The following is a 24803-nucleotide window of genomic DNA, read 5'->3' as shown; positions in this document are numbered from 1 at the left end:
GAGAAGGGCAAGGCAGAGGAAGAGGGAGAGAATCTCAAGAAGGCTCTACAATCAGCAGCTCAGCACAGAGGCTGCGTGGGGCTCGATCCCCCCAGGGTGAGATCATGACCTGAAGCAGAAATCAATCCAGAGTCCCTTGCTTAACCGACTGAGCTACCCAGGTGCCTCACCAGTCTTCTTTCCTACCCAGGTGCCTCACCAGTCTTCTTTCATATGCAAAGAAACAAAAACCTTGAACAGCACTCTAACATAAATATGATAGATGTCTAAATAAATTGCCTTTATTACTCCTATGATATTTTTGTGCATATTTAAACACACGGTTATCCAAAGTAATAGTTGCCTTTTCTAATATGTGAAAATAGTAACCTTTTTTTCTCTGTTTTATAAGATAATTTACATTGTTTAATCTTATTTTTTTCAAGCTACTAATTGGTTATCATAGTTGTAGAATGTGGCAAAATAAGGTGAAATATTACTTTTGAACCTTTATTGTATTTTATAATTTTAACAGTTCCTTGCCTGTCTAACTTTACTGCACCAATGGGAACAGTGCTTTCTCCTGATTACCCAGAAGGGTATGGAAATAATTTAAACTGCATCTGGACCATAATCTCTGATCCAGGGAGTCGGATACATCTTTCTTTTAATGACTTTGATCTGGAATCTCAGTTTGACTTCCTTGCGGTTAAAGATGGTGACTCTCCAGACTCCCCGATTCTTGGAACCTTTACTGGGGCCGAGGTGCCCTCCCATCTGACTAGTAATAGTCATATACTGCGATTGGAATTTCAAGCTGACCACTCAATGTCAGGACGTGGCTTCAACATCACTTATAACAGTAAGTTTATCTTTTCCATATAATGTATTTCTACCAAGTAGAGCTAGAAAGGAATCATGTAAACCAGCTCTCTGGTTCCATAGACAAGGAAACTTAAACAATGTTATATATATATATATATATATATATATATATATATATAAACTTGAACAAGTTCTCCCTCAATATATATATATAATGTACCAGGAATAATTCTTCATTTCCAACCATATTTTACTCCCTATTGTGTCATTTCTCTTGGTTTGTGAGAGGTCTGATATTAAGGAAATATGTTTCAAATATTATGATGTCAGCCAATATATTAGTTTATTCTATTAAATCTTATAAGCATAAGATCAAACCTAAAGTGTATCATATACTTTGCTCCATTATTGGTGTGAAAACATATAAGGGAAATAAATCTTTCTTTCAAAATATTCATAAACCAATAGGGAACCTTAAACCAATAATGACAGCACAGAGTTACAATTCTAGAGATGAAATTCACAAGGCTGAAATTCACAAGAAACATTACAGAAGAGAAAATCATTAACATAGGAGCAGTAGACCACTGACCTGCCACCATGGGGAAGAAATACCTTAGAGATTAAGAGCATCCTTTCTACAGTGAAACTATACAACTTCAAATATTGGCTTTGCCCCATTTTTAGGTTTAAAATTGAGCCTCAGTGTCCTCATCAGTAAAACCATCTTTGGTTTCTATAAGGAATAAATTAGGTGATGCAGGCAAATAATTTGGCATGGAGTAGATAGTGCATAGTAAATGCTCAATAAACATTAGCTGTCATTGCTTACTTGCCTTTTGAACTACTACCTTAACATCTTATTTAATTGTGTTTACTATGTTGCTATATTTTGACATTTCTTTGAGGTTATTTAGCTATTGTCACTCACATTCTTTGTATTTTTTTTGAAAAAAAAATGCCAAAAATATAGCAAAAAGATGAATCACATGAAGGAGAATATATCATAGTAGGTTAATATACTCACATACTAATGCTTCTGTTTGCAAATGTTTTCCTAAAGAATAGAACACTACTGATTTTTCTTGTTTTTTTTTTTTTTTTTTTTCCTCCCCCTCCCTTGAAGGTACCACACTCTGGCACATATTGACCAACTTGATGAGTTAATATTTGTTAATATTTGTGACATATGACAATAGGATCTAGTTTCCTGTTCTATAAAAAAGAATTGCATCCAGGGGTGCCTGGGTGGTTCAGTCGGTTAAGCCTCCAACTTTGGCTCAGGTCATGATCTCACTGTTCATGAGTTCAAGCCACGTCAGGCTCTGTGCTGACAGCTCAGAGCCTGGAGCCTGCTTTGGATTCTGTGTCTCCCTCTCTCTCTGCCCTTCCCCGTTTCACTCTCTTCCTCTCTCTCTCAAAAATAAATAAATATTCAAAAAAAAAAAAAAAAAAGAATCACATCCCTAACCCTGACAATCAGTGCTGAGTTTTGGCAATTAGTAACAGAAAGCAGTTATTGCCTTTTCCAAGTGTCACTAGTGGTGAAATTGTCAACATGTAATTGTATATCATTAAAGTTAAATTAGCTGTGACATGTGTCATACAGACTGCTGTATAAAAGAGTTGCTTTATCTGAAAGTCCTTTTAAAAATATTTCATATGTATAAAGATATATATATATATATATATATATATATATATATATATATATATATATACACACACATATATATATACACACACACTTCTCTATTTATTTATAATTTTTATTTTGTCTTCAAGGCACATTATTTTTAACTTTAATGTTTATGGTACCTTCAGGGAATTATGGAAATATGCCTCCTTGTTTCTTGTTCTGTTTCTCTAGTAAATAATTTAATTGATCATATGAAAATTCTTATATTTAATGTTTTCTACTGAAGTTATTTTTTTTCTGAAAAAAAAAACTATCAGGCATTATATATAGGAACAATGAGGCTTAATCAATTGCGGTTTTTGTTTTGTTTTGTTTTGTTTTTTTGTTTTTTTTTGTTTTTTTAGTTTTCTATTTTATTTATTTATTTATTTTTCAATATATGAAGTTTATTGTCAAATTGGTTTCCATACAACACCCAGTGCTCTTCCCAAAAGGTGCCCTCCTCAATGCCCATCACCCACCCTCCCCTCCCTCCCACCCCCCCATCAACCCTCAGTTTGTTCTCAGTTTTTAAGAGTCTCTTATCCTTTGGCTCTCTTCTACTCTAACCTCTTTTTATGGTTTTTGGGTCTTTTAGAATCACAACAAAAACCAATAATTAGAAATAAGTGTATCTACAAAAATATATTGTCTATATTTTAGAATTTACCTTAATATTCTTCCATACCATTTAACTTAAAAATGAGGAGAATGGTAAATCAAAATTATGTAATTTATGAACAATATCAAAGTAATGATTAATGAGAAAATTTAAAATAACTGCATGTACTTATGTATAGCATGAATATAATAATAATGTAAATACCTCACAAACTATTTTTTACACATTTATATTTTGCTATTTTAAATATTCTTCCATTTGTATTGTGCTAATTTAAACATTTATGGTGCATGTTTAGTCATACAGATGAATAAAATGAGAAATTTGGAGGGCTCATTTAATCTATAATCTTCAGAAATTCAAGCATATTAATATGTAAGCATATTGTCCCTACACTGCTGCTGACTTGCTAAGACTTGCCTAAATATATCCTGGGAGACACAAAATAAAATAAAGTGGCTCTGAATTCAAGAACTCACATTTTCTTAGGGCGCCTGGGTGGTTCAGTAGGTTAAGCATCGGACTTCAGCTCAGGTCATGATCTCACAGTTTGTGAGTTCGAGCCCAGTGTCAGGCTCTGTGCTGACAGCTCAGAGCCTGAAGCCTGCTTCAAATTCTGTGTCTCCCTCTCTCTGTTCCTCCCCCACTTGCCTCTGTCTCTCTCTCTCTCAAAAATAAATAAAGATTAAAAAAAAATTTTTTTTAAAGAACTCACATTCTCTTGAGACAAGAAACAAATAACCCAAGATACAATATGTTGTTGAGAAAAAAATTAGAAGCCATACAAAGGGATACATTTCATTCCTATCTCTCTGACCTGAGGCAAATACTTATCTGTTGCTGAATCTCACATTACTCTTTAAAGTTCTAAATGTTAAATGAGATAATGACATTTCCAAAGCTCCTTATAGCAGTGGCTAGAACATAGTAATTATAAGAGTTAGCTCCCTTCCCTTTTCCTAGATGGCAGAAAATAGATGACAAATGGAAAATTAGAAAGAAATTTTAAGACTTTCATACCAGATTGGAACATTTCACTATAGCCTCACAAGATATTTCTCCATTCCAAGGAGTAACATCACGAAAGTTTGCAGTGAGATGTGGTCAACGTGCTTTGTATTCACAATAATTGGATTCTGAACAGTTTATACAGAAAATTTTACATACCGTAAACCCCAGTGATCTCCAGAAGTAAGCAGAAACAATTCTATTTTGAAATGTAATCTTAGATTATAATTCATATTTTAAAACAATCATACCTATTCACATCATGGATATACGTCACAGGCAAACAGGGTCAAAGGAGAGGCTCTCATTTTTTTTTTCTTTTTTAAAAAATAAAGGCTTATCTAGATATAAACATAATCTTTTCAAAAGTCAGTTTTTCTCACTCCACATACACAAGGGTCCCTCTCATACTGCTTGTTTGTGTGTTTTTGTTTGTCTCCTCTTCTCCAGCATTTGGGCATAATGAATGTCCTGATCCTGGAATACCAATCAATGCACGGCGGTTTGGGGACAACTTTCAATTAGGAAGTTCGATTTCAGTTATTTGTGAAGAAGGATTTATTAAAACCCAGGGAACAGAGACAATTACGTGTATTCTTATGGATGGAAAAGTAATGTGGAGTGGACCAATTCCAAGATGTGGAGGTAAGTGCAATGGTCAGTGAAAATTATAACCCCATCGTTGCAGGATTTTTTACCACAATACCCGGGACTCGTTGTCTCGCCACTTTGAAGAATGAAGAGGTGAACACAAAATGAGCAGCAGGCCAAAATTCTTTAGAATATAAGATCAGAGAGGAAGAAGAGTAGAAAAGCTCTCTTTACAGAGAGAGAACATTAGAAAGTGAATGCCTGTGACTATAGGCAAGAGTCCCTGTTGTAGAAGGTTCTGGTCAGCACCCACTCCCTCCTTCCCCCTTGTTCCTCCTCAGGTTCTACCTTATTGGCTTGATAGCTCTAGGTGCTGGGTTGTCCATTCCTGATTGGCTCGTTTCCATTGTATGAGGGGTGGTCTATGGCCATACTTCGGTCTTTTGTCAAATTCCTGAGAGAAACCCGAGAGGAAGTAGGTGGGGTCTGTTATGTTCTTAAGAAGAACCTTAGGCCTGGGGGGGGGTTTGCTGTGGTCAGATACTCCCAACATTGTTGCAAAATAGGTGTTTTTCCCCAACCAGGGACCTCAGGCCCTAATCTTTCCCTCTCTTCCTACTGAATCCTATCTTCTTCTATTATACCATCATCATTGTGCACTGGAGACTGTATTTAACCATATATGCATATATACATTAGGTATATGTGTTAAACAAATTACACTTTTAGTTTTTCATGTTAAAATAATTGCTTAGAAACCTTTTAAAAAGTCCCCTTTAAAAAGAACTCTTAATAAAAGGTATACATTAATAAATGGTAAATATTCGTTGCATGTGCAAATTCTCTTTAGGGTACTTCAGAGTTACAGTTTAGTACACTTTCTAGTCATCTTTTTTCTTGGTATTTTAACTATTTATGGTATCGATATTGAATCTTCAAAAATGTGTTAACAATTACTATTTGCAATAAATAAATTTATGCTAAAGCAGCCATTATTTAAAATGTGTACTTTTTGTCAGCATAGTTCACTAAACATGTTTTTTCAATTTTGATTTACTCAATAAGATATAGTCAAGAAAATGCACAGGAATGTATGTGTGTAATGTATGCGTGTGTGTATGCAACGTTTGAAAGTTTACATCTTTGAATATATACACTTATCTAAAGTCACTAATTATATTGACAAGAAGGAAGGATGATCTACTTAAAAATAAAATATACCCAGCATAGTGTGTCAAATTATTTATTAAAAAAATTTTTTTGGGGGGCGCCTGGGTGGCTCAGTCGGTTAGACGTCCGACTTTGGCCCAGGTCACGATCTCACGGTCCGTGAGTTCGAGCCCCGCGGTCTCTGGGCTGATGGCTCAGAGCCTGGAGCCTGCTTCTGATTCTGTGTCTCCCTCTCTCTCTGCCCCTCCCCCGTTCATGCTCTGTCTCACTCTGTCTCAAAAATAAATAAACGTTAAAAAAAAAATTTTTTTTTTACATTTATATATTTTTGAGAGACAGAGAGACAGAACATGAGCAGGGGAGGAGCAGAGAGAGAAGACACAGAATCTGAAGCAGGCTCCAGGCTCCGAGCTGTCAGCACAGAGCCCATCACGGGGCTGGAACTCACAAACCACAAGATCATGACCTAGGTCAAAGTCAGATGCTTAACTGACTGAGCCATCTAGGCACCCCTATAGTGTGTCGATTTAGAATCTATAGGTTGTGTATATGAGGTGTGGAGCTTCATTTAGAATTGTCACATTGGGATTAACATTCTTCTTTTCTCCTTCCACTCCAGTACCAAAGGTTACATATCTGTTTTATTTAAAAAGATGTAGAAGGGGACACCTGGGTGGTTCAGTCCATTGAGTGTCTGACTCTTGATGTCAGCTCAGATCATGATCTCACAGTTGTGAGATCAAGCCCCATGTCCAGTTCTGTGCTGAGAGCGAAGTCTGCTTGGAATTCTCTCTCTCTCTCTCTCTCCCTCTCTCTCTCTCTCTCTCTCTCTCTCTCTCTCTCTCTCTCTCCCTCCCCCGCTCACACTCTCATAAATAAATAAATACATATTTTTAAAAAATCATATAGAAGAACTTTTACTAAGGAACAGATAAACTAGAGCCAGGAAACACTTTTTTGCAGATCACCATGTAATGATTAGGTGATAATTTTTAAATAATTACTTCTTTTTCTTGCTCTCCCAATTTTTCTTCTTACTTGTGTCCAAACTGACAATGAAACCTTTATTTTTTTCTTTTTCAATTTCTGGCTGTTAAATTGAGAATATTTTATGTATAATTTTCAGAAGTATAGCAGACTTCATTGACTAATACAGCCATTACCTACAAATGCTGCCATTCATTGAGTTGAACATTTTCATAATGTCTCGTGATGAACTACTCCAGACCACGCGATTATGCTTTCCTATTAGCCCCTTCACTTTGCACCGCCTTCCTCTTCTAATCACTTTCTCATTTGTAATATTAGGGACTGAACTAGATGACTTCACGGTTCTTTTCCAAACCTCAAAGGTTATGAGTTTAGTCGGGTCTACCTTCGCGACGGTTATGATTGTGCTATTGTGTTTTCAAACAACACGACAGGATTGCCCAATAAAAGGCTGAAATAAAAAACGAAAAACAGAAAGTAATGTTCATTTTTTCCCATTATACTTTGCCCTTGAGCACATTCATTCCTGAACAGTTGCTGATCCAAACTTGAGGAATCAGTCAGAAAAGCCTACACTAGTATTTGAAGGAAAAGTAGGAGAAGGAAGAAAAAAACGGGTTCAGGCCGAAGGAATGCCACTGATTCAATGTACTGGAGTGGAGGATAGAGGCTCAGGGTTTGATGATAATAAGAGGGGTGCCAAGCGTGCCAGGCTTTGCAAACAATCCTGGATGGATTAAAATTATCCTGTGGCCAGAGGGAAGCCACTTCAGCTCAGAAGTGATATGATCAGAGCCTCTCCCTTCTCTGCCCTAGGAGTTGTATACAGGCAGGTGGACAGAAACAGAGACCACCTCTGGGTAACTGTTGAGTCTGGTTAGAGCCTCATCTGCCTCACTTGGGTGTTGGTTGAGAAGCTACTTGTTTCCTAGCTGAACGGGGAGTAAAAATAATGAGCTTGACACCAACAAATCTTTTTATGAATCACTGTTTCATCTGAGAGAACAATTTTAGCGAGATTTTTCACTGTGAAAAATGAATGGTATTTAACCTTTAAACATGAGTGAAACAAATATTCTGAACTCTAATTTGGCACAGGCCAGGAGGCCCTTGTGACATCCTAAAAAGAGCTTTGTGGAATTCCCAAAGGAGAGTATTTTTTTTCTGTGTGTATGAGTGAAATTACAGACACTTGGCTCACTTTGCCAGTTTCTGGATTTTATCCCACAGTGGGAACATGACTAACAATCAAGTTGGAGACAGGGAAGGTAGAGTCAGAGTGGGCTGAAAGCGATCTTACCGTGGCACTGGGCCAGGTTACCTGCCATATCCCAGGCCATGTTGTGAGGCAGTTTCTACCCAATAAAGCAGACTGCTGTCAACTCCTGTATAACTAACTCTGGTGGGTGTAATTTCTGAGACTCTGAGGTTTGTAAAGATTTCCTTTAGTTTTAGTTTTGCCTCAATTCCACTTAGCTGTGAACAACCAAAGCCTGAGACTAGCTGAGGAAATCTCATTCTTTTTCTCTCCTAATGTGTTTTCATCGTGGTGGTGGTTCTACCACTCAGCCGCTCCCACTGATGCAAAAAACTATGTCTGGGAGCCCTCTCTGCCCAACTTCTTTGTCCTTTAGACCTGTATTTTGACAGAGAAGTTTTGCTTATTATTTATTGCAATTTATCTTTTGGGGCATGATCACAGCCTTCAATATATGCTTGCTATTTTAGCTGAAACTTTTTTGTCATCATATTAAATATTTTATATAGGTGAAATACATACTTGTGTATGTTTTGATAAATGCAAATAATTCTTTACATTTTATTCTCTCAGAACATTCCAAAATTAAATGCATTGTTGAAGTTGCTTAAAATGTTTGGATTGCTATGTGTTAAAATTAGGAAGTAGGAAGTTGCTTGTTTCAGTCAGAATTTATAGAGCAAAGGAAGTCAGTATAAAATGTTTTGATAATAAAACCCAGAGTTTCAACCTCTTTAAAGATTGTCCTCTCCCTCCACTACCACCGCCGTCCCCCGCCCCCCAACACCGTCTATTGCAATTATCTAGAAGTTTAGGCATTTGGCAAATTAGTAATCCATGACAACCAGTCTTCAACTCTAAAACTGTGGAAAATTGTTGAAAAAAGTGAAAGGTAATGTTTTATCAGTCCTAGTCCTTGAATAGGGATTAGTGAGAGGAAAGAGAGACATGAGATCATAATTTGTTGCAGTTCTATGATCCCACAGCTGAACTTGGATTCATTTCAGGGAGCTTAAATACAATTGTGGAACAGAATTGGGTTATACATTTTATTCACTGACCCGAAGTTCACCACTGATGCATTAACTAAGGATAGATTTAGGCTATCTTTGTGAAAATTTGAACCTTTTTCTCTAGAATGGGTTGACGAAATTCCCTCATGAGAAAGAGAGATCAAAGACATTCTAAAGCTTTATGATCTTTCAGTTTTGCTAATGGAAAACAAAACACATTAATTATTGTAATCAGCATTGATTCAAAATCACTTTGAATTCTACAAACTGTTCGCCTAACTCAGTTTAGTGACGATCAATGACTTCTTCACTTATACGTTAAGACTGTAGCCTGAATATAACTGGCTGTATCTAGGGCCAGTCTCTGCATGGTGTCTCCTTCAAAGATCTACCTACAGCCCATGAATAGTGTAGACAATTATCATAGGTCTACTTTAACGGGCTGCCATAGGGATTTTCACGAGATGCCATGAAAGCTTCCTAAAAATCCTCCTCTTCTGTCTTCACCAAAGTTTCCCCTCAGAGCAGCTACATAAACACCCTCCCTCTTTTGCCCTGTGGTCCCCTCAAGACCCCTCTGCCCTCACATTCATTTTTTTTCTGCACAGCCCAAACCCCTGTTGGGCACCTGTGAGCCTCCTCACTAAAATTCAGCCCTCAGGAAGTTCAGTTTTCTCTTTAGAATATTTTTCCCTTGGGTTTTCTTCTTTCCACACCCTTTTTCTTTCTCCTAATATGATCAGAATTTTTCTCAGGGGCCTCTGAGGGCATTGTGAGACTCACCACTTTTACTTCAAAGTCTCTTCGACAAGCCTAGGTGCTTGGAAATTTGGAAAATGGGGGAAAGGAGCACTCTATTACTGTATTTGGGTTTATTTCTCTCTTCACCTGTGCGTATGAATGTATCTTCTGAAATATGGGTAAGATGTTGCTTTCACTTAATTGTTTTTCTCAAGGGAATAATATGCAACTAGATTTCCTTCATAGTACCAAGCAGGAGAGTGTTTTTCTCAGTAAAATCACATTACTAGTTTCTGGAATGTTCCTTATAATGAACACTGCTATACAGAAGGCAAAATTCAAGGTATAATATTTGACTCAGAGAGGTTTCCTTTGTTGGGCTTTGGGAAACTCACTAGTCTCTGACCACCATAATCTGCCTGTCCAAATGCCAGCTCTAAAAGGCTAAGACATATATTTTCCATACCTTAAAATGATCTGAGCTCATTATTTGGCCTTCTTTCCTCATTGTCTATCTTTACCATTTTTAGGTTAAACTCTATTAGTCTGAGTTCATACTTCTAAAGTATAGCCATAATTAACTTATTTTTTTCTTAGCTTTGATTTGCTTCACCAGATTCATAAGTCTCTTTGTAGTGGGGTTTAAATATATGCTCACTTGGTAAACTGGCTATAAATCAACTCTGACATGAACTTGTTACACGTGCTTCTGATCCTCCCATCTGTTCATACCATTTCCTAGTGGAAGTCTTACTTTTAACTGTTTATATGAGGTTACCACATACCCAGCATATGACGTTCCAGCATTTGAACGCAGCTCAAATTCATTTGGATATTCATGTCCTCTAGGGTGGTGAGGCTGACTGCCATTAGATGGAGGTTTTGATGGATCTGAGTTCACAAATAGTACCTAATACCCAGTGCTATAGATCAGGAGTCATAACCTCAAATGCTTACAGGAGCAAGGCAATAACAGAAACAAATTAGATGGGCTAAATAGAACACGCTGCCCTCCTAAGAGGGAGGTGTGATTTCTCACTTTTTATAGAGACATGGTTACAAATAAGCATTTCTCTTTTTAACATCAATAATAACAATAATGAATAATACAAGAATGATATCATTGACAACTGATGACGGTGTTCCCATTAGTCCTGACATTTCCTTCATGCACATTAGAAAAGGGCATTTTCCAAGAGGGAAATGGCTTGAACTAGTGATTACCAAGGTCACTTTAATTTGAGATCCAGCAGTAGCAATCAATCCTTTGGGAGTATGCAAGGTCAATGGAGCAGGTCAGGAGACATATACCAACCTCTCCATTTTGAGAAAGCACTCCGGTGTCTCAAAAAATTGGGTGTCCTTTGGACTTACCTAAGAACCATTTTCCAGATAGTGATATCATGAAAAAGTCTTTTGAGTACCTCCTTTTTGTGAATTTGTGTAACACTGCTCAAATGTGATCCTCAACCAGAGTCTAGGCTGGAACACCCTATTCTGAACTAAGCAGTCTCTCCTGGATTGTCATTTCAATCTAGAGTAGTCTCTATAATCTCCTTCTGACTTTGCATTGATATTCTGCTCAGCGTGATTATCTTTCATCATTTGGCACTATATATTTTTTTTCTAATAGTTTAGCTGCTGGTATGGCTCAATTATGTGGTATGATTTGATTCAAGGAGACTCAGGAACTGTCCTAGTTATTCAGGAAGCATTAATAAAAAACAGACATGTTTGCTTTGTTTTTCTTTAAGAGTTAAGATATGAAAGTTTTATGCAGTACAGTAAATAGAAAGCTTCCCAAATACCTTCTTGAGCTGTCTCTTCCCCCATCCTCCCATTCAAGGTAACTGTTACATGTAAAAATCATCTTCATAATCATCATTGTCATTGAATTCATAATCATCATCACCATCATCATCCTATCTCTCTCTCTCTCATGCTTACATACAGTCCTATCATCACTAAGCTGTTGTCTCCCCCTTCCTATTTTCCCTGTCTCAGCCCCATGCCCTTGCTTCCATGTATTTAGTCCCTCTCCTCCACATTCAACCCTTAGACTAACACGAGATCTACTCATTCCACTCTACTGTGTCCCCAAGAAAGTTCAGCCTGTTCTAATAGTTTCAGTTGAGATTCTATCTCCTTGGAAGGTTGGTAAATGCATTATATCTCATTATAAGAAATTATGCATGAGTTTAAAAAAATAAAAGAGGAGAACGATCAAGTTTTTGGCATATCTTTTCAAGCTATTCTCTGGGTCGCATTTCTACTTTATGAATGCCTGCTTCTGTATTTGCCAGTAATAAACCAGCCAACAAATCCCAAAAGAACTTGAAAAAGATACCATGCCATAAGACAGAATAAAACAAGAAAGTTCTCTTTCTAGGTGTCAAGCAGTGAACACTATGTCATCTAGAGTTTCCTGTTTTAAAAATCAAGACAGTTGGACATAAATTAAGTCTCCTATCTTTGTTGCAGTCATAGAAGGAAACTGTTCCTGAGTATGAGGATTTATTATTCATTGGTGAATGTCATTTTTTAAAGCTACTGAACTCAACTCAGGTAGACTGAAAGATGAGAAGGATTTATTTACAGACCAAAAATGAGAGTTGGGTTAAAATGTATTCATTATTTTGTTATAAAATCTGAAGTACATAACCATTTACTTTTTAAAATCAGATGTTTCTTAATACTTTAAAGTTATAATTATTTAACTGTTCATGGTAAAATAAGTTAGACAATCTAAAATGTATATACTTTTTGAGTTTCATTTTATTAAATATACTACTCAGGCTCCTTTTAGTCTCTCTTCCTGGTTTCTCCTCATCCTGATGATCTCTGTTTTTTCCAGAGCTAGGTCTTGAATATTTTCCCCTCTCTATTTCCATTCACTCTATGGGTAACTGTCAACCAGTCTCTAACTTTAAATAATATCTATGTGCTGATGTCTCTCAAATTTACATCACCAGCCTAGTTCTTTGCCCTGAAGTCCAGACTCATACATTCAACTTCCTACTCAACATCTCCACGTAGATGTTTAATAGGCATCTCAAACTTAACCTGTCCAAAACTGATCTGATCTCTCCCTGTCACTCCAAACCTGCTACTGTCACAGACTTTCCCCATCATCATTAATAGCACTCCATTCTTCCAGTAATTTAAGCCAAACTTCTTGGAGTAATTTCTGACTCCTTTCTTTCTATTACAGTCATACGCAATCCATCAGAAAAATCTGTTAGCTGTACCTTTGAAATATATTCAAAACTCATCTAGTTCTTACTTATTCCACTGCTGACATCCTGGTCCCAGCAACCATCATCTCTGGCCCAAATTGCTACAATAAGTCCCTAACTGGGCTTCTTCCCTTGTTCCTATTCAGTTCTGTAGAAATGATTTGTTGCCCAATTCACCTATGCTCACTGATTAATTTCTTCATAGTCATTTCTCCACTGAGACTCAGAAGGGTTCTGATGCATACACACTATCTGCATTTCTCCTCATTTTTACCTGGATTGTGTCTCCCTTGCTCTCTGAGCCGTAGCTAGCTAACAATAGCTTCTTTGATCTAAAGCAATCCCCTCAACAAAAATGGAAATAGAATATTGGCCTTCTGGATTACATGGTCATGTTCTTGAATATAATTAGGATGTAATACATTCATTGGACTGCTTTATAGATAAAGAGGATTACATTTAATGAAATACGTTGGAAGAGTCAGATGAGTTGCTATTGGCTCAAAGCTGTTGATTTAATTAAGACACCAAGTGAAGACTAAGTGAAAGAGAAGTCACCTCTTCCTTGTGAAGATTCATAATATTTAATATTATTGCCATTGTAGCCTCCCTGACAAGAAAAAACATTGGGAGCAAAATGTATGGCAAACAAGGTGTAGAAGCAAATTTATAGCTTTGGAATTGGCCACCTAGATGCCCAACCAAGGAGAAAAAAATTTCAATACCCATTCTATAAAAAAAAAATCATAAATATAATAATAAATTGAAGTCCAGATACCCCCTTCATGGATAATTAAGTGTGTTCTAACTAACTCATCTCTCTTAATCATAACTTCAGGCACCCCACTCCCAATTTATATAAGCAGCAAAAAGAAAGCAAGGCAGATCAAGATCTAGATCTATCCATCTATCTGTCAATCTATCTGAAACTGTTGAAGTCAAAAGTTCAGTTTTTCATTTATCTCCCTATAGGAAGGAGGATGCTAGTCTTTTTCTTCTCAATCCAAGTTGAAGGGAAGGGCTTTAGAAGAATCCCTCATAGAGAATGGAGTTGCCTGGGAGAATGAGAAACAAGAATCCCCAGGTGGATATCTGATTATACAATGTAGTACTTGCTGATCTGTCTTCTGTGCTGATTGAACAAGAGGAGGAAAACTGGTGAAAGCTGACAGACTGAAGATGAGGAAAGCTGTCTAGTTCAAACAATTTGGCAAGTCAGTGATATGCATTTCCTATGCATTAAATGAATACTAAAGAAGGTACCCAAGCTTGGCCACCAACTGTAGGAAATTCAACAGCCTGAAACCATAGGGTATACTGCCAGGGGTAGGAGCAAGGAAGTTACTGGAAAAGGTTGAGCTCCTCCTATATCAGGCAGTTATACAGTGAGAAGCCACCTTCCCCACTCTTGGTCTTTCCAAAGGACTCATTTATTCTCATGGGGAACAAATATTTTCCATATCTGACAAATAAAGGCATCAGGGAACAGTCAGGGGTAATGAGGAAAACAGCCATAGCCAGGAAAGACTGACAGCACAATCTGTCCTGTCCTAGCCCTGACGCATCACAAGGAAAAGAACCTAAAAGGAAGAGGAAGGAGTCAAGACAAGGGGGGAGACTATTCCAAGTGCTGAAGTGAATGGAGGAATGAATCAGCAAGTTCTGATTCTCCATCAGCACACTTCTCCCTATCTTCCAAGCCTCTATGGCCACTCCTCAAGGATGGACCTTGGATGGATGGGTGGAGAGAATAAGATAAGAATTTTCCATTGGGCTAGACCAAGTTTTTTAATACTGAAAGTGATGAGAATATTAGAGGATCTGTCCAACATTTTTTTAAGGAGATGGAGATTTGCCAGTGCATGCTTGAAAGCAGCGGAAGGAAGGAAGGAAGGAAGGAAGGAAGGAAGGAAGGAAGGAAGGAAGGAAGGAAGGGAGAAGAAAGGAGAAGAAAGGAAAGGAAAGGAAAAAAGGAAAGAGACCATTTCTGTTTTTGTTCCACCGATTTCAGAATGCACCATAAAATGTTTGCTCAAGCAAGAACTTCCTTGCCCTCAGAGGAGAACTTTCTGCATCACTATGGCTTATTCTCATTCTTACTCTCTAATGGGTTATCTGAGAGAATTCTTTCAGTGAATAGGATGGGATGGAAGTCCTTGAAGAACTTTTGGGAGAAAAGGCTGAATCCACATGCCTGATGAACTTTCCTTTGAGTATAAGAGTTTTTTTCTCTTGAACTCAGTTAGCTTCAAATGAAAGGAAACCCTTCTCATTCACAGATATTGCATTCTCTTTGGAGGAACTTCTCCTGAGGGAGCAATGAGAGTGACAATCCAAGGCATAGATCAGAATTTATTTGTGGTTCTCATTGAGAGAATGTGTGTACATCTAAAAATAAACCCCACTTTTAATTACATGTTTATGTAGTATTAAATTCCATTCTCCTGGAGAGCTACCCTAGGGAAATGGAAGTACTAACAATCTGCAAGGTTTTGCTCCCACTGTTGGGGTGGGGGAGAGGGGGATGAGTCTGAGAGAAGGGATAAAGGGGCAATGGAAGAAGGTGCAGAGCTGTGACTGTTTCTCTTTAACCCTGGTCCTTTAATTTGTGTGTTTCTGGTTTCTCTTTTTATCCTAAATTCAGACCCAACATGTTTCTCATTATTTTATTTGAAACAATACCCAACCTCTCTGAGGTTGAAGAGAGTCAGTGATTACTTCCCATACCTATATCCCTAAAGCCAGGTAGGGTGGGGAGAAGTATGGAAACATCAGTGTTTGATAACCTGGATGTGGTATCTAGATTTTATCACGCACAGCTCCACAGAAAGGCTATCTCTCAGACCAAATGTTGGAATACTCACTTTGTAATTTCACTTATAGCCAAACCCCTGAGATCAAAGCCATCTCTTCCCATCCACAAATCCCTTGTGAGCACCTAACTGCCGCTTCTCAGATGAAAGAGCGTCTCCTGCTGTGGAACACTAAACATTATCTGAATTTATCTGAATGTAGGCTGAGGCACTTTTGACTCTTTCATACAGGTCTTAAAACATACTGGCTATTTTGAATTTGTCCGTTCTACTTAAAGCAACACAGAAATGAGTCAGCACTCCAACGCAAATTATTTATAACAGACTTTCTTCAGACCTTAGAGAAATAAAAGTAGATAAATGAACTATGCCTACTTTATATTGGTCATGCATGCCCTGTTTTTATTGCCAAAGACAAGGGGGCTTAGAGGCAACAATCTGTATTTCACTAACAGATGCAAAACACCTCTTTATCTCAGGAACCTGAGACATTATCCAGGAGAATCTTGACGCTACAGACCAGTCATATCTTAGATTTGGTCTGTGGTCTATGGGCTAACAGCAGCAAAATGGCCTGTGAAGACAGGGTGGGGGGAGGATCTTGTTCACAATGGAGCTTTCTGGATCCCACCCTATAATTACTAGAAGTGTATTCTTCGAAATATGCATTTAACAAGTTCCCGAGGTGCCCACTAAGGTTGGAAAGGCTTCAAAAGGAGTAACCACTGCATAAAACCATGACGTCTTCTCCTTCTTCCTCCAAAAAGTGTAAGCTTCAGACACACAGAACTATTGGACTCTCCCTCATACACATTAGTATTTCTCACTTCCTAACTCTGCTCTTTCTGTCCAACTCTCCCTATCTTCTATTCTTGTTCTTCTTGTTCTTGTTCTTCTTGTTCTCCTCCTCCTCCTCCTCCTCCTCCTCCTCCTCCTCCTTCTCCTTCTCCTTCTCCTTCTCCTTCTCCTTCTCCTTCAATCTAAATTCACTTCTGACAAAATAGCCTTTAAGAACTCTTTCCATTTAATGTCCTTAGGATGTTATCTGACCCTGCCTGTGTTGCTAGACTGTCTACCCAGCTTAAGCATGTACTTGTACTGCATGTTAGCTGTCTCTGTCTTCTTTATAGAGTGTGTGTCTCTTGAGGGCAGAGGAAATATCACATGAATATGTTTTTTAATTTTAGCACCTGGCACAATATCTTATATATAGCAGAAACTAAACAAATCAGGCTCTGAGCTGACAATGTAAAGCCTGGTTGGGATTCTCTCTCTCCCTCTCTCTCTGCCTCTTTCTCTCTCTCTCAATGTAAATAAATAAACATTTTTTTAAATGGTGTTGCTAGAATTTCACATTTGTATTAAAAAATCTTTGGGTTCCTCAGAAAATTAAAAATAGACCTACCCTATGACCCAGCAATAGCACTGCTAGGAATTTACCCAAGGGATACAGGAGTACTGATGCATAGGGGCACTTGTACCCCAATGTTTATAGCAGCACTCTCAACAATAACCAAATTATGGAAAGAGCCTAAATGTCCATCAACTGATGAATGGATAAAGAAATTGTGGTTTATATACACAGTGGAATACTATGTGGCAATGAGAAAGAATGAAATATGGCCTTTTGTAGCAACGTGGATGGAACTGGAGAGTGTGATGCTAAGTGAAATAAGCCATACAGAGAAAGACAGATACCATATGTTTTCACTCTTATGTGGATCCTGAGAAACTTAACAGAAACCCATGGGGGAGGGGAAAGAAAAAAAAAAAAAAAAGAGGTTAGAGTGGGAGAGAGCCTAAGCATAAGAGACTGTTAAAAACTGAGAACAAACTGAGGGTTGATGGGGGGTGGTGGGGGGGGAGGGGGGGTGATGGGTATTGAGGAGGGCACCTTTTGGGATGAGCACTGGGTGTTGTATGGAAACCAATTTGACAATAAATTTCATATATTGAAAAAAAAATAAAATGTGGTTTAACCATATTGTAAAAAAAAAAAAATCTTTGGGTTGAATATTCTTTCCCCCTAACCATCCATCTTTGTCTTCATCAAATCTACCTTAAAGAGAATAAGATGTGTTTAATTAAATGTGTCTTATAAAAAGGAATCCGATACATCTATCTTGGAAATAGTGCCTTATTTGGAATTTTAAGATTCAAATTCGAATCTCACCTCTGCCACTACCCAAGTCTGTGTTTCTTGTGAAGTTGTGTTTCATGCTTTTTTTCCTCATCTGCAAAACTGGCAAAGGAAAGAAACCAGCATTTTTATGCTACAAGATTATTAAAGAATCAAATTAAGTAACATATATAAAAACATACTCCAAACTGGAACACATGTCTCTCTTGGTTGGTATGGCAGAAATATGTAGCTGTTCATCTTTAAGCTGTGTTACCCTGTTCGTTATATAAAATTGTAGATGGGGAAACAGTTACCCAGCTGAAGGACTTCTCACAGCTTCCTTTGCAGTTAGATATGACCGTGTGAGTAAGCAGAAGTAATATAAATAACGTGTAGGCCATGGTTCATAAAAAGCACACACAGACTGGTCTTCCACACTCTGTTTCCTTTCCGGCCAACTGAAATGGAAATAACCTGCAAGGCAGTCTAGGAAGTCACACATTGAAAGTGGCCAACCCTTTCTCGTCCTGTGTCATGAGAGTTTGGGCGGGGTGGGGGTGGGGGGGAGGCTATCTTGCTAGTAGAGTGATCTCATTATACTGCCACATGATTGTGTCAAAGAAATATTTCACCAGAGTTAGAGGCAAGGAGGATGTATGACTTTATTCAAGACTATTGCAATAGAAATTGAACTCAGTTGCACTGAGGGATGGTTTAAGGGCTGAGGTGGGCTAGTGGAAAAGTACTGAAGGAAGTTAGGTGAGTCGTCTGGAATCTTAAGTCTGTCTAAAGTTTTGTCAATTTGAAGGCCATTTTGGTCAGGTGAGAAATAAACTATTTTGTTAAGCTATTAAAATCTAGGTGTTTATTTATTTTACCAGCTACAGATATCTTAATCTAAACAGTTAAAGGAGAGAATGACCCAAGCAGCAATAGTCCATCCCAGCCTTTGCCAAAATGCAGTGATATAATAATGAGTATCAGTCAATACCTACTTAATTTGATTAAATTAAACTATTTTTTTTCAAAAGGTTTGCATCTTAAACCGCCTTTTAATTTTTTTTCCCTCTGCCTGTTCACCTTTATCTTCTACCTGCATTAAAGCTTTAGCATTAGTCTGTGTTGAAAATGATGCCCAATATAGACAAGATCTCCAGATTCTATTTTCTATTTTTTCTTGTGATATTTCACAAACCTTTTAGCCTCAGCATCAAATCTTATTATGTTTCTATGTAAGATTCCATCCTGTTTTGTGCTCCCCATTATGGGAGTGGAATCACCATCCATCCATTACAAGCCAGGGGCCCAATGACCAGTTGAGATTTCATCTTGCTCACTCATTGCATGTAATTAATAAATGCTTTTGAGTCTACCTCCTAAATATCTCTTGCAGTCAGTACTTTCCTATTACCATCATATCTCAGCGTCTGATGATACCTTCTCTGCATAATAGTATACGATCTCATCAACTCCATATGTATTGCCCTTAGTCCACTTTACATGCAATTGCCACTTAAATGAAAATCTTTTTCTTTGTCTATATATATATATATATATATATATATATATATATATATATATATATATGTATATATGTCTATATATATATATGTATGTATGCATCCTTTGTCTATAATTTTTCAATTTCCTGTGGTTGACTTTCCATAATATAGCTTCCCAGGTTTTTTTCTACCTTTTTTTTTCCCCTTTAATGTCCCATCACTTCTTGGTTCCCTAAGAAAGATACTGGCATTGCTAAATATTGTGCTAACCTAACTTTCTACTCTTTTGGAAACATTGTTATGCCTATCTCTCTCTTTCCTCCTGATGAACCTGACTCATCCTTAAAGGCTCAAATTAAGCAGATTCTCTTCTTTGAGGACTTAATTCATCCCCTTTTCCAGACCCCTGCCCCATGAACATATCTTCTTTTATAGAGTTTATGACATGCTTACTTTATGTTTCTGTGTTTTGCATGTGAGAAGTGTGAGGAAGGCAAATTGCCTCTGTTCAAATCCTTGCTGGCTGAGATGTAAAGGGAAAGAAAATTCTTCTCTACCCATTAATTTCCCAACTGGACTAAGAATTACATTTACATGAGACAGATTAACAGGAGGAAAAAAAAAGTTTTATTACATGTGCAAGGAGGCCAAGTAATGGAACTGAAACCTAAAGAAATGATCAAGGCAGGTAGTTTATATACTTTTTCTACAAAGAGACAATGAATCTCTGAGGATTTGGCAGGACAAAGAAAACTTTGGGAGCTTCAGTTGGTAAGAAATTCTAAACAGAATTTAGACCGGGGTAGTAAATTAACAAGCGTTATTTATACAGCCTCCTTGGCTGTAAATATACCATCTCTGTGATAAGGATGTCTCTCTACCTCCTGGTACAGGGAAAGTACTCTTCATTTGGGAGACTTATTTCTTGCTTTCAGGGGGACAGAGAGGAGTCTGAGTGTCCTTGAACAGACAGTCTATTAAGTAACACTGATTCAAAATAAGCAGTATGCCAAAGAGGCTCATCTCGGGGTGGTCTGCCTTGACCCCACATACGCAAATTATTTAAATACACATCTAGCTTTCTTTTTTTCCCCTATAATAATAGTACATATGGCTAGATTTTTCTGAGCCTCATATAAAATAATTCAAAAACTTTTCATGCAGTTCCTGGCACACCCAATAAATGTTATTCGGTATGTTTATGTTATGTTAGTCAGATGTTTATTCAATAAATTTTAATTAGTACAAGTAATACGAATACCACACAAACACATACCTGGCACACAATTGTTGGCATGATTAAAATATGAATGGATAAATGACAAATGAGTGAATAAATGAAGGGGACTTTCAAAATACTTTGTGTGGTCTTGATCTCCCTGCTTTGTGTATATTCCAGTTTCCCTTATTCAGACAAGGATTAGTTACTGTTTTTTACAGAAATCTGTCTCAGATTGTGTTGTCTTTATACCCAGAGGTACATAATCTGATCTTAGTTGTTAAATGTGTAAGCATTTAGTACATCTCAATAGCTACATATTTATTTTCAGAATAATATTTTGGAAAATATTTGGGGAAAAATTATAAGCTTCACTTAAAAACTGATTTTATGGATATTTTTGTTCAGGGCAAGTCTAAAAATGTCATTTAAGTTAAAATATAAGTGAATCTATATGAAGAAAGTTATTCATTTAATATAAGCTATGCATGGATATTGCAAAATTATGAGGTGTAGGCCATTGTCTTATTACCTTTGGGTCTGTATGGTTATCCCCTTTACAGTTAAGTTTCTCTTTACAAGTTTAAATCTTTGTTACTAATATTATTAGTAGCTCTTTGCTCCAAAGCTCCCACTCCCGCACATGCACGCATATGCTCTCTCTCTTTTTTCCCTATATTCTATACTTCTGTCTGTTTCAGGTAGATTTCTACATCTCTTTTCTCTATACTTGATCTCCCTTATTTTTCCCTGCATTTTGTCGTCTCCATACTCTGCTGCTCTGGCTACACTGTGGCTTCTCCTTGTGCACATCCCCCTGCCACCTGCCTGCTAGTCACTATGATCATGAGGCTGGTCCTGACTGATCTGCACTGAGCACCTGTCTCTCTCTCGCGTTTCATGCCTTCTCGGGGAGTCTCTTCCCATACTTTTGGAATAATAATTTTGGGGAGTTTCAACCCTATGTGTAAGAGAGACAAGCTGCTTCGGAACATGTCATAAGTTAACTAGAAGACATACCTTTTAACAGGGTCATCATTCAGAAAATTCCTTTCAGGGAGCTGACAGTAACCACATTTTTATGTTACTCCTTTGCTTTAAAGCCCTCTCCTAACTGCCTCCCTCATACTTTGGAGAGAGGGACCAGCTAAAATGCTTCTGAGTATTTTACTTTTTAATCCTTTATGGCCCATTACTCAATTGTTAATTTTATGACTGATTGCCTCTTTTAACGATGATTATACTGAAGTGCACAAATCCTTGCCTAAAACAATATGAGTCCATGACATATTTAGGATTTCTGTCAGAAATTCTCCATAATTCTAGGACCTTCTCTCACTAAGATCCTTTACTCTGCCTTTTAAAATATGGTAATTTAAGTGGCTATTATGCACATAATTTTATTTTTGAAATAAATAATAACCCTACAGGAAACCTAATTATGAGTCATTGTAACAAAGAGGAGTAAATAATCCTCATGGAAATGGTCTCCTTTGAAAGCTTTTTAGGAAACAAAATTAAATTCTACTAAGGAAGAAAATCTATCTTTTTTAATGTTTATTTTTGAGAGAGAGAGACAGAGCACAAGTGGGAAAAAGGCAGAGAGAGAGAGAGAGAGAGAGAGAGAGAACCAAAGCAGGCTCCAGGCTGTGAGCTGTCAGCACAGAGCTCGATGCAGGACTCGAACCACAGACCACGAGATCATGACCTGAGCCAAGTTGGACACTTAACCGACTGAGCCACCCAGGCACCCCAGAAAAAAATCTAATTTTATCTGAAAGATTTTCTTTTGCATACAAATAACAAATTTTGGCAATTTCACATAAAAATACTTTTCTTAAATGGATATTTATAGTAATGCTGCATTCCTAGGCCAATTTATAAATATTTCCTATTTTCTTTGGGTTGTATCAAATTATTTCAAAAATGAAAACTAGTAAAAATAGTGTCTGGAGCAATAGATTTTAGAAATTTTGTAAGGTAAAACAAAAAGAAATAAGTAAACAACAAAAATACAAACAAATGGGATAAAGTTTAAATGGAACTATTTAAGAGAAAATAAAAATGTAACCTCGTAAGTCTTTGGGAATGCTCTCTAATATGTTGAAAAGCTAATAGTATATATTTGATCTTTTTTTCTTTCTGAATAGTTTTTAGTAATTCAAATACTCTTTGCTCCATTTTTTTGTTTTCTGTGTGTATGTCCTGAAGGTATGGAGTAGGTTAAGGTAGCTGGGCTGCAAAGTAAAGTGGAGAAGTTGAGTGTAGGCTAGAGAGCATAAAGAAAAGCTAGATGGGCAGGGCCTTATGTGTCAACAGGGATGGAAGCCATTGAAGGGTGTGGTCAGATTTGAGGTTTAAAGACACCACTCTGGTTATAGCATAGAGATTATAGCATAGAGGATAGTTAATGTAGATGAAAAGGCCAGTTAGAAGGGTTAGTTATGAAAGTGTACTGCAGAGATGAGATTATGATATGATAATTTTTTTAATGTTTATTTATTTATTTTGAGACAGAGAAACCACAAGCAGGGGAGGGTCAGAGAGAGAGGGAGAGAGAATCCTTGTTGTCAGCACAGAGTTCAATGTGGGGCTCAAAGTCACAAACCCTGAGACCATAACCTAAGCCGAAATCAACAGTTAGTCACCCAACTGACTAAGCCACCCAGGCACCCTGTTATGATAATTGACACTCAAATGGCAGCTATACAGATGAAAAAAACAAGAGATTGAGGATAGGTTGGATATGAGACTAAATGGTAAGGATTAAGGAAAAATTGAAAATGCTTACTTCTAGCTTCCTGGTTTATGCTACTCTGTGGCTGGTGATTTCATTTACCAGTACTGGGAGATATTGGGAGAGGACCAATTTTGAGGTCCTGTTTTGTAAAAATAAATAAATAAATAAATAACTTGAAAGCACTTTTAATAAGTACTTATTAATAAGATTTAATAAGCCTAGTGAACTTTGAGGAGTTGCTTTTCTATGGACCGGGTTTATTCGTCTCCAAAATGAGGTATTTACCCCAAAAGACCCAATCAGTACCTACTGGAATTACAATGTTATCATTGTGATTTCAATTGTGTATAAATTTACAGAAAAGCAGAAAATTATATACTTGAAATTGTAAACTTAGAGTTTGAATCTGGTGTTAAAGGAAAACGGATGAAAATAGACGTCTAGGGAAGGGGATGGTATAATGAAACTGTAATTTGAAGGATATTATTCTGACAGCTGGACTGAAGCAAGAGAGAAATCAGTGGATGGGAAATCAGGGAAGAGGCAGAATCAATGAAGGCCCAAATTGTAGTAGGGACTCTGGAATAAGCAAGATTAGAGTTTTAGGCAGTGTGTAGCATGAATTAGCAGTATTTGATAATGTAAGTCAGAAAATGAAAGGGAGACAAACTAAAACTAACAATTTACATTGTTTTCAAGCTTTGAACATGAAAATGATGGAGACACAAGCATGTATTTAAAGGATATTGTTAGGACACTTGAGGATATTGAGTTTATCTGACATGCTGAGTGCATAACTATGCCATATTTCAAAAAGTAAACTAATTTTTCTAAGAAAAATAATCATTCAGCAATAGAAGGACCAGATGTAGTTTTACCTTCAAAAAGTTATTAAATAGCATTTACAAAGTACATGCAGAAATTTATTTTAAAAATTATAGTTGCTACTAATAATACTTTCTACAACTTGTTATAAAAGTTCTATTCTTACTTATTCTCCGATTTCATTTTTCAGCTCCATGTGGTGGGCATTTTTCTGCACCCAGTGGATTGATTCTCTCACCAGGATGGCCAGGATACTATAAAGACTCTTTGAACTGTGAGTGGGTGATTGAAGCTGAACCCGGACACTCTATCAAAATTACATTTGAAAGGTCTCTACCAATATTTTTCTACCTTTAAAAAAGTACATGTTATCTAAAACAATAGTCGGCATTATCCATTTTATTTACTAAATCAATGTATAGTTTTATTGTAATAGTTTCTGTGCCTTGAATGCTTCAGACATTTGTCCCT

At 37.1% G+C, this 24803-nt stretch overlaps 1 protein-coding gene across 3 annotated transcripts in view; it reads left to right on the top strand.

The window, feature by feature from the left end:
* CSMD3 (CUB and Sushi multiple domains 3) overlaps positions 1-24803 on the top strand; it is a 1242212-nt gene that overhangs the window by 801393 nt on the left and 416016 nt on the right. For all 3 annotated transcript variants that reach the window (XM_042973241.1, XM_042973240.1, XM_042973239.1), the window contains 3 exons: positions 515-841; positions 4563-4757; positions 24523-24661. In XM_042973241.1, the coding sequence (XP_042829175.1) occupies positions 515-841; positions 4563-4757; positions 24523-24661 (661 nt within the window). The remainder of the gene's footprint in view (positions 1-514; positions 842-4562; positions 4758-24522; positions 24662-24803) is intronic.

This window comes from Panthera tigris, chromosome F2 (assembly GCF_018350195.1).
Source record: "Panthera tigris isolate Pti1 chromosome F2, P.tigris_Pti1_mat1.1, whole genome shotgun sequence".
Classification (NCBI taxonomy): domain Eukaryota; kingdom Metazoa; phylum Chordata; class Mammalia; order Carnivora; family Felidae; genus Panthera; species Panthera tigris.
The sequence above is the reverse complement of the archived record's forward strand: the minus strand, read 5'-3'. Positions and strand labels throughout refer to the sequence as shown.